This window comes from Thunnus albacares, chromosome 18, assembly GCF_914725855.1.
Source record: "Thunnus albacares chromosome 18, fThuAlb1.1, whole genome shotgun sequence".
Lineage (NCBI taxonomy): Eukaryota > Metazoa > Chordata > Actinopteri > Scombriformes > Scombridae > Thunnus > Thunnus albacares.
Window position 1 is genome coordinate 17,574,391 of NC_058123.1, and position 11,253 is coordinate 17,585,643.

The window sequence follows — 11,253 nt, forward strand, 5'->3', positions numbered from 1 at the left end:
TGATACATGACATTACTGTGATTAATGGTGTCTGGTGCAGCACTGAGATCTAATGGAATTAGAAAAAGGCAGTGGGAAGCTCTGAAACACAGTTTAAATAGTTTAAAAATACATGTGAACACAGTTGCTGTTATTACAAAAGGCCAAAAGAGTTTTGCTTTCTTAGAGAGAGGTTGGAGCACGACGTCTAAAGGAAAACAGGGCCAGACCAGACAGCAACAAGGAGCTCTGTGAGGAGTTTATTTGGAATAATGTCAAAGAAAAGAGATGAGGGTTTCAGTGGGAATGATGTTTGTTGGAGTGGGAAGGAAATTGACTTCAAAGCGTCTGATTGAGGAAAGGCAAACTGGTAAAAATAGATACTAAAAGAAGCACGCAGAAGCTCACACTCTTGAAAAAGGAGAGTCTGTTCATGTCATTACTTATTGGCAGACTTGTTTTTGACTCTTGTCGTTCTCAATCGTTCTCTTTCCTCTTCAATCAGGACTTGGAGCACCATCTGGGTCTGGCCCTCAACGAGGTGCAGGCCGCCAAGAAGACCTGGTTCAACCGAACGCTCAGCTCCATCAAGACCGTCACTGGGACCCAGGGCAAGGAGACCACCTAACCTGATATTCCCCCCAACACCCCATCACCTAGTTTTACCCAGACCATGTCTGGAGCTCAGTGCTACTCACCACGCTGAAACCTCTGGACCCCTAACTTAACCCACCGGGCCATAACTTTAACTTGAACATTGACTGTTAAGTCCCAGGATGACCATTACTACTGGACTGCGTTAGTTGTCCCTCTTATAAAAAATGTCCTTGTGTTTCCTTCGTCCCCGCCCTTCCTGATCTAATCACCCCCCCACCCACCCACCCATTTCTTCCCCTCTCCACCCCAAATGACTACAGCCAACCGCACTGATGAGAAGGGGTTGAAAAATGTAAGATGAAGTACAATGGTACCATTTTCCCCAGAGAAACAATGTGCTTCCACCGGTCACACAGAAAGAAAAGCATAAAAAAAAAAGAGAAATGCTTCATTGATTTCTGTCTTTGTACTGCTGATATTAAAGACCCGCAGAAGGAAGGTTGGACATCAGAACTTTAACTGTCCTGACGGGATAGAGAAGAAAACACTCCGTCCTTCCTTACCGTTCTGCGCGCTCCCCTCTAAACTACTGGCACAGATGAAACCAGTCCCTGTAAATTTGTTTTTTTTTTTTGTTTTAGGTACGAGAGCTAATAGACGCTTTTCAAAACTGAGCTTTTTCTAATTTACGTTGAACAATACCTTTCTTTTTCTATGTATGTACATGAATGTGCTTATGTAAAGAGGACACGTGTGTGTAAGTGCGCATGTTTTTTTTTTTTTGTTTGTTTGTTTGTTTTCGTGAGGTGTATGTGTTCATGTGTGTGTGTGTGAGACAGAAAAAAAACATGGTTGAATGCATATATAATTGACTGAATTAACGTTAAACTGTGTGTGTATAAGAAAAATCGGGAGAGAACGTGTTGAAAGTCCAAGGAAAGAAAAAGCACTAATGTTATGAATGTGTGCATGCATGTAAGGGGGAAAAAAAAAAGGTTTCCTGGGTGTCCAGTTTCCTTAAATGTTAAAAATGTGTATATGAATGATGCTAAAGAGAAGTTTGCTGACAAAGCCTTGATATGAAGGTTGATAGAGATGATTTTAGTGGATATGGATATGTAATTTACAGAGAAAAACAGAAGCATTAGCGCTGTTGTGTTTACCAGCAGCAGCATACATTTCCTCACACAAATCTACAGACATAAAACATGTTAGAGCTTTGTTTGGTTTGGATCTCCCAGCACAAAGATACTTAAAAAAGCTCCAAACCATGCAAACCTCTACATGTATTACACAGTATATGTATGTATGTATGTTGTTGACCCCTCAAGTGATGCAATGCTTGTTCAGTCAAAATGGAAAACACACACACCAACACACACACACAAAATGTTGTAATTACTGCTGCAGTTGAACACGCCTTTAAAACCTGTCACCCTCTTCCCTGGCGCCGGCTGCTCTGTCATCTTTGACTTTTGACCTTGACTGGCAGGTCATGTTTGATACGTTGTAGTGCACGGTGGCAGGATGTGTTGTGCTCAGTTTGTGAGACCTTTGGGATTTACCGCTACACATCACACACACACACGCACACACACACACCAACACTGAATTACTATGTAGATACACACTGTACAGAATAAACACTCAGTGGCCACTTTGTTAGCAGTCATCCATGTCGTCCAAACATGCGGACAAGGCCAAAAAGTTTCGTTACTACTGTGAACATATTAGGAAGACGCTATCGTTTTTAATGCAAGACAAGAAGCAAGAACAAACTAATGCCAGTACTGTGAGCAAAAAGGCCTCATCAGTGGAGAATAGTAAGGAAAATATGTTTAAAACTAACAGGAAGGCCACAAAGATGGCATGTAACTGCAGCAAAATGCAGAAAAGCATTCTCTCAACGCATCACCTGATGAATCTCGAACATGAGATCTTTCTGTTGTCAAACGCTGATGGTGGGATAGAGATCTGGCATAAAAGGCTTATATCCTGTGTTGTTTAAAAGGTACAATCTGGTGGTATAGTGAGAAAAGTGTTTCCTGTGTCACTGGAATTCTACAGGGTGCAAAAAGCATTGTTTCTGTCCAAGTGCGTCCCCTAATGGCTGTGTGACAAAGCGCTCATCATGCAGAGATGGTTCCAGGAACATGACAGAAATTTGTATTTATTCCAGCTGCCTGCACTCGACACAATAGGGCACCTTTGGGATAAGAAGGAACAGGATAACCACAGCACAAGCATCTCGCAACTCGCTAAAATCTGCAGGAATCGATCGACTTTATCGAACGGGCTTGGAGTAAAATCCCCGTGAAACATTCCCAACAACCTTGATGAATTCATGCCTCAAAGAATTCAACGTGTACAGGAGGCAAGAAAGCAGATTTTATCCAGTAAGAAGGAGGTTTAAATATTGAAGTGGCCACTGAGTGGATATACACACTTGTTGTGAATGTGGGAGGCAGAAAAGTCACACACATAAAGACACTTGTCAACTGCCAGAAGTGTAACTCTGCACCTAAAGCGTGGATCAGTATCACAGGAGTTACACCATCAGTCGCAGGACTTCATTTCATCAGAGGTCGAACCAGAGAGGATTTGGGGGGGGGGAGGAGGGGGTTTAACAACTGCTTGCTCGTGTGTTTTCATATTTAGTCAACTAGAAAGGGGCCTCAACAAAATATTCCAATTTCTCTTCTAATCATTTTAGACTGAAAAAAAAGAGAAATAGCTATATTTCTTTTCCAGCCTAAAATGAACCGTTACTGTAAATTGCATCTAACTTGAAGGTGGAATCTGATTGGCTGGAATCTACTTGTGATGTCAGAGGATGGGTCCAGATGACAGAAACAAAGGGCCGTTCCTCTAAAGGCACTGGGTTGTATATAACAAACATTAAAAAAATGAATATGGAGTTTTTGTTTATGATTTTCTACTCTGTAACTATAACTAATGTTGCCTACTTGTACCTACCTACCTGCTGCCGTGCTACAATTTAATCCACGACAATGTTTTATGTTTTTTTTTTTATGTTTGTTTTGCTCCAAGCTTCTCAGTCAGACTGCTGTTTGGTTCATTAAAATGCCAAAACGTAGCTATATCATCCAACAACAAGAACATTATCAACGTGTGGAAATTGTAATAGTTTAGGATGCATTGTGTATACTTCATGAATTTCAGTATAAAGATATCAACACAAAAATATGTCTGTCACTTTCTTTTTGTTTGTGTCTATTATAGAAGGAAACCTTCAGGCAGTTGTGGTTAGTTTTTGAGGAAATGGAAGCACACTGGAACACTTTTTCATGATGAAGTCAGATGTGGAGATTCAAATATCACCTGTTAGTGCCATTTAAAAAATACTGTACATATTTTTGACTCATGTGCAGACTACTTTTCCTGCTAAAACCTGATCACACCAGATTCCACAAACGCTTTGCTAAAACAAAGCAGGACAGCAGAGCAGAATGAAAATGAAACAGTCTGTAAAGTTAAACCGACAGTATCAAGTAAACACGGTAAGAAAAGCTCAAATGGTGTCAGTCTTACTAACTTCAGCTGAAACAAGTAGATGGAGGACAGAAAATAAATTAGCAACTATTTTGATCATTGTGTAAGTCATTTATTAAGCAAACATATCAAACATTCTCTGGTTTAGACTGTTGGTCAGACATAATAAGACATTTGAAGTTGTCACCTTGGGCTCTGATACACTGATGCATTTTTCTAACATATTGGGGAAGAAATAATTAATATTTCATCAATTAACCTGTATTTGTATTTTTTGTTTAATCAAAGAATCGGGACTTAAAATTGAAGCCCTAAACTCAAGCCCTACTTGAGTTAAGAATAGTTAATAGTTAATAGTTAGAAAAAAACACTTTCTGATACTTGACAAAAAGGGCAAAGTTCTCAATTTTAAATGTTGTCTAAACACAAACAGCTGTGGAAGAACTTGACCTAAATAAAATGGTCTAAAACTGGAAAATGTTTGATTTAAATCACTATTGATAAAGAAAAGGTGAACAGCTTTCTGTACCTGAGAGTTTTCAGTGCTTTCAGAGCAGGAAGAGGAAAACTTCAAATCAGTGCAAAAATAAAATTAGACTTAAGATGATTTATAAAGAAGGAAGATGGAGAGAGACATTCAGTTTAGAACATTGTGTGATTGTGAACTGAATAAACTGCATCTGTCTCTTTAGTTTCTAGAGTTCTGCTTGCGGCTGAGAAAATCTTTTGGTGCAATGCACACCTTATTATCTCTTTTTGTATCAAGCTGAATTAACATATTATGAAGCCTATTTGTCAAAAATGGGACTATTTCCTTTCGTCTATCACGTGTTTTTTTTTTAGAGAGAGAATAGAAGCATTAGATGTTGTTTTTGAGGCTTTTCAGCCTCATTTATTGGTGTTTTGCATCTTTATCTGTCTCCTGAGTTCAAAGCCAGCTCAGCTCATGTCGTTTCCTCTCCAATTCCTCGCTAACATCTCAGATAGCAGCTGAAAGGGAGAAAGAGATAAAAGAGGCACATGCTGCTGTTATAATGAGACTTCTCTAACTCACCTCTCGGGAACACTTCTCTGGACATCTGAGAGTTTTGAACATAAAAATAAACCTGTTTTCTTCTGACTAATTATGTCTTGTGAAAACAGCCTCTATCTGAATGAGACGTGTCCCTCGAGCTGGATGGAAATCTCTTTGCAGCTTTTACTTTACTTTGGCTCCATTTCTATTTCTCATCTCCTTCCACAGAGAACGTCCCTCATAATATATGGCTGCATTGTTATCTGTGTCAGGGATGAGCTATTTTCTGCCACAGCCTCAGTGTATAAAATGTACAACGTGCACTGATTGTGCTGGAGGTCTTACATATATCATTTAGAGCAGCGGTTCTCAAAGTGGGGTCCAAGGACTCCCAGGGGTCCTTGAGGAGATTTTTCACTATAATTTATTTATTCTCACTATAATTCCATCCATAAGTAACAAAATGACAGAATGTATGACTGTTTTCGTCATGGATTTCATACACTTTCTGTAATAAAACATCTGGGACAAAATCTTATCAGATGGGGGTCTGTGGTCTAATTTGTGTCAGTTTAAGGGTCTTTGACATGAAAAAGTTTGAGAACCACTGGGTTAGAGTGTTTATAACTTTTTGTAGGCCCATAAAATTATCACCTTTGGTGATGACGGCTGTTGGGATCTTTGCTCTGTGGCTGCAGATTGCAAAGCAGCAGGAATGATACCTGCAGGCTGGAGGTAACAAGCGTCAGCATTATGCAATCAGCTTGACACCCTTCTCACCCTCCTCCTCTCTCTGTCCTGCGTTACAGCGCTATAAATACACCCAGCAGGCAGCAACAGAGTAAAATGGAAAGGTGGAATGCTGATGGGACGGGCGTCTTTGGTTGCTGCTCAGCTCAGACGTTGGTGATTTGTGAGGCAGGGATGAAACTGTGTGTGTGTGTGTGTGTGTGTGAGAGAGAGAGAGAGAGAGAGAGAGAGAGAGAGAGAGAGAGAGAGAGAGAGAGAGAGAGAGAGAGAGGCAGTGAGGAGCTATTTGGACCCTGGAGCCTCACAACAACCTTCTGAACTCCGTCACCTGATCTGACTGCAGACACACACTGATCTCACTGAACGCTGATCTGGCTACCAGCAACTTTCACATCTGATGTGAAAAGTAACAAACCACATTGAGAATATGCAGTAACGGACTTAAGACGACTATCTGAGTTTCTTTGCAGATTCCCATTTCACAGTAAAAGCCAAAAATATTGCTGTTGTTGTTGTTTATTGGGGTGACACAATCAATCAATCAGATATTATTTGTATAGCACTTTTCATACAAACAAAATGTAACACAAAGTGCTTCACACAATAAAACTCCCTCCCTCTATCAACACACAAAGTGATAAATGACTTTGTACTTAATAAAGCACTCGATAATAACAGGAAATGAAGGAGAAACGCTACATAAGTCTCATCAATTTGCAATGACAAAACACCAGAGGCAGGAAGTCAATAATAGAAAAGTGAGGTTTCAAATAAATAAATAAAAACTCCAAACAGTAGATTAAAAAGTAAATAAAAAGTTAAGAGCATAAGATAAAATAATAAAGTACTAAAAGAGAAGAGATGATTTGAAGTGAGTAAAACCAGAAATAAAAGGTAGAGTGTTAAAAGGAAAACAATCCAGAAGACAAAAAATAAAATAAAAGGATATACCAAGAAGTAATACAGACTAAAATACTTAAATAAATAGACAAATATATAAATAAAGTTCATTTAAAAGCCAGAGTAAAAAGGTCTTTAGTTTGCTTTTAAAAATATCAACATTGTGTGCTGGCGTCGGGTCTTCAGGAAGCTGTTCCAGAGTCGTGGATCATCGTAATAAAAGGACACCTCACTGTGAGTTTTTGTTCTGACTTTAATAAGATAATTAAAAGGCCACAAGGCGAAAAGCAAGTCTAATAAACAGGTAAGAATAAGACCATTAAGAGCTTTTATAAACCAATAAAATGATCAATTCTGAAGCAAACAGGTAGCCAGTGCAGAGACTTTGTGAGCTCTGTCTCTGGTTCAGGTCAACACATGTGCAGCTGAGTTCTGAAGTAATGGTAACTGAGCCATATTGAAAAATAGAGCATTACAATAGTCAATGCGTTTAACCTGTAGACAAACCTGTATTTTCTTGGTTAATCAATAAATCCTTTGGTCTCTAAAATAGTAAAAAAAATGCTGGAACCATCATTTATGCTTAAAAATGACTTAAACAATCAGTTCAATTGATGAGTGTTTTTATGTCAAATGACTAATCAGTCAATCAGCTACAGTAACTATTTCATTTCTACTTGATAATACCAACAACTATATATTAATGTGAAGAAAATCCCACCTGAATGTTGAAATATAGTCACTGAAATGTTGTAACCTTAAGAAAAAAAGTTGCCTTTTTTAACCTGCAAATCACCAAATCAATACTTACTGGGTATATTTTACTTCTAATATTTGTTTACCACATTTTTTAAAACCAGATGTTTACTTGTTTACATTGTGGTATTAATACTTTTAAAGTAAAGGATGTGACTATTTGCTGCACCTCTTTCATGTACATATAATACAGTCTGCTCTCTGTCTCGCTCACATAAACATGCACTCACCTTTCATTTTCCCTTCTTTACTCACTTGGACGGTGTGTGTGTGGATGTTTGTAGCGGCCCTGTGAGGTGAACTCTTGAGTATTGAATCTTGTAGGTCTCAGGAGGTTTTCTTGTCTCTGTTATCTCATTTGTTCAGGTGAGGAGGGTGAACCAGGAGGAGCCTCTGCCTGCCCAGCAAACATATTTGTCTGAGGAAAGGTTTCACAGCTGTGGCAGACTACTCTGCTATCATTTCCCTCTTAATTGACAATTAAGCCTGAGGGTATTCTCAGGAAAAGGAACATATAATTTTCTTCATCCACAACATCTCATTACCATAGTGATGATTTCAGAGCTGTAATGTTGAGGAAAAATAATGAGAACTTCTTCTCTAAAACATGTATAAGTCTTGATTTTTGATATTGAATGAACTCTATCGCTTCTAACATCATCACATCACAATCCTCTGAAGATTGTTGAGTTGTTATTCTGTGTATGTTTACGTTTAAACCGGAGTCAAATTCCTTTTATGTGTAAACATATTTGGCCTATAAAGATGATTCTTATAATCATCAGTAGGCAAATCTATCAAAACCACACATTTTTAACATTTAATATTTTCTAAAATATGAGCTCATAATGTACATTAGAATTTATAATGATATTACTGAGAATAAACTTCATATTTTGATTCACAAAACAGTAATTATTCCATTTGACTGCTGGTTTAATGTTAATTCATCTCCACTACACTTTGTTTAAACCTGTGTTATTGTTCTCCAGTTAACAGTGTGGTAACCTCAACCAGATGAGAACAGACAGCGTGAGCAGGGTGATAACTTATCTGGTGTTCAAAAATGTCACATCGCTGCCAGGTAAAATAATAATTAGTCTGGATTTTAAATTTCCTCTCTGCTTCCTGTACAACACCAGCGTCCCCCAGGGATCATCATTAGGTCCTCTATTGTTTAGTGTCTATATTGATCAAATTCCTTTTGACTGATGTTAATTTCCAAATGAATGCAGATGATACAGTTTTGTATTCTTGCAACAAGACAACTAGAAAGGAAACTAACAAATGTTTTGTCAAAAAACTTTGACAGGTTGAAGTCTTCCTCATTGCACCTCAACCTGAATGAAACTGTCTGCAGGATTTTTCTAAGATGTGTCAGTATATGGACAAAACCTAAAACTGGCTGATTAGTGTCTTGGCATTCATTTTGATTCAATTTTGACTTTAAAGAAATTTAAAGTTAAAAGATTCAGCACACAAAGGCTCCTTCTCCTTTGAGCTGACTTTACACTGAAGGCCCTTTTCACAGCATATTAACTTGTCATAGTAGTTAACTCACAGGTGATATTAATCACATTAACAATGGCTCTGTACTGTTCAAGTGTCCCAGTGGGCCAGCATGCACAATACCAGGAACCTGAAACAGTTAAATTGAATCCAGTCAGTGTTGTGTGGAAAAAAGGCCTATTGTTCCAGTCTGACACATTAAAATGAATTGTAAGATCAACAAACCTCTGCTTTATTTAACCAACAAAAATAAGAAACTCTAATACAAACAGCAAGTTTAAAATCCAACATGAATGATTACAAATCCTTGTTTTTCTTAAAGGATTTGCACACATCTCTTAACCATATTTTATGACTGTTTTGTTTGATCGTTTCATGGTTACACTTTTAAGTAGCATTAATGTTTCTATCTGTATTTGAGTCCCTCCAGGAAATTGCAATTTTGCAATCGCAATAATTAATGCAAATTCAAGAAAGAAAATATTTGTGAGATTTAGCAATTTTGCTAAATTACAGCAACTTTTCTGCATGAAATGGCTGAATCAACAAACCTCTTGTGATTTGGACCAATTGTCACATTTTATGTTGTGGTAACTAATAGGGATATGCAGAGGGCCCCGTATTTGTATTTGTATCTGTATTTCTATTTGTTGAGGCAGTAAAATTATTTGTATTTGTATTCAAATAAAAGTGGAACGAGGCTTAAAAATCCTGTTTTTCTTTTTATGACGCTTTTAATTTTAGAAAATTTAAGTGTTACAATAAATATTCATGAATAAACTACCTTATGAAGGAGGTCCTCACAACGGGTCTCAAACTGGAATCTCCCAGATCATAGACTACCTATTTATACACCCATAACACAGAGACAGTACAGCGTGTAACGTGTAGGGAAGAACTTCAAAGGCGATTATTGCTTTGCACTATGGAGAGTCCCTTGGGAGTACTTTGCGTGTGTCAGTAGCTCAGCTTTATCTGTGGGGAACACCCCCAACTCCGGGAGTGATGTCCAAAATTAGGAAATGTGCATCATGTAGCAGGTGGATGTGACTCCCCTCATTGAGACCTGCTGATAGACGTAACTACAGAGCAGAGGAGAGAGACTGAGATAGCGATGTAACCGGCTTGCGTGCTGTTATTTGACATGTTTTTTTTTCTTCCCAAAAACAAATAATTTAAAAAATATTTGTATGAAACAAATATTTGAAAAAAAAAACCCCACTATTTGTGCTTTGCTGAATAACATATTAGTATTCAGGCACACTCCTAGTAACTAATGACAAAAATCACTGCCATAGACTGAGCAAAACAATTCCCAAATGTTCCCACATGAGGTTTGCATTCAGTTAGTCAGAAGAATACAAGGTGATACGTTGTTCAGACAGCAAAGATGGACATAATCTACCTCAAAGATAAAAGTGGGTGCTTTGGAAATATTTGATGCTAATGTTTCTTTTTTATATAACTTTGAGCTCATGGTTCCCATGTTCAGAAAATACATTAGCACTGAAATATAGTTGTTTCTGTGATATGCACTATGTTTTTATTGAAGGAAGTGATTACATATGACTCTTCATTGGTAGTGTATCTTTATGTGTTTCTTTCACGTTGACTGTGCTCCAAACACTCATATTTTCCCAAAGAAATACACCAAAATTGTTATACAGTTTTGCTCTTGCCGTTAAGCTAGTTAGCAGATTGCTGATGTGGCACGTGGGTAAACTTGTGTACTGCAGTCGCGTATGACAAACATATTCATGGCCTGATAATGAGAATTATGTGTACTCAAACTAACACTTAATTTGTTTCTGGGTCTTGTTAAATATCCTCCAGCTATGTTGTTATCTATAAACAGGCCCTGCTATCCTGTATCAGGAGAGAAAGAATGACTCCTCAAATGACTTTAATATGTTAGCATATCACAGCTCCCTGTTACCAACTGAAACACAATATGGGTCATGCTAAAAGTTGACAGCAGTCCGAAGTCATTTATTACCCTGCAGTGTATGAGTCCGATGGTATAGTGTGTCTTATTGGTTTTCCAGATTAGTGTGTACATAAACAATAATAATAATAATAGTACTCTAAGGTCAGGGAATGTGAACGGCACACATCCAAGTTCAAACTGTGATCTGTTATTTCTCCTTCTGTTAAACAGCATCTGTTAATTTCTCATCATGTGCAAATTCCTACAGTTTCTACAGACAGAATAAGCAATGATCCTCCTTCATCAG

At 37.9% G+C, this 11,253-nt stretch overlaps 1 protein-coding gene across 4 annotated transcripts in view; it reads left to right on the forward strand.

Annotated features, from left to right (window-relative positions):
• LOC122968298 (rab GTPase-activating protein 1) overlaps window positions 1-3,781 on the forward strand; it is an 83,626-nt gene extending 79,845 nt beyond the window's left edge. For all 4 annotated transcript variants that reach the window (XM_044333411.1, XM_044333414.1, XM_044333412.1 and 1 more), the window contains one exon: window positions 485-3,781. In XM_044333411.1, coding sequence (XP_044189346.1) covers window positions 485-607 — 123 coding nt within the window. In that variant the 3' untranslated portion in view covers window positions 608-3,781. The remainder of the gene's footprint in view (window positions 1-484) is intronic.
• Window positions 3,782-11,253: the final 7,472 nt, after the last annotated feature.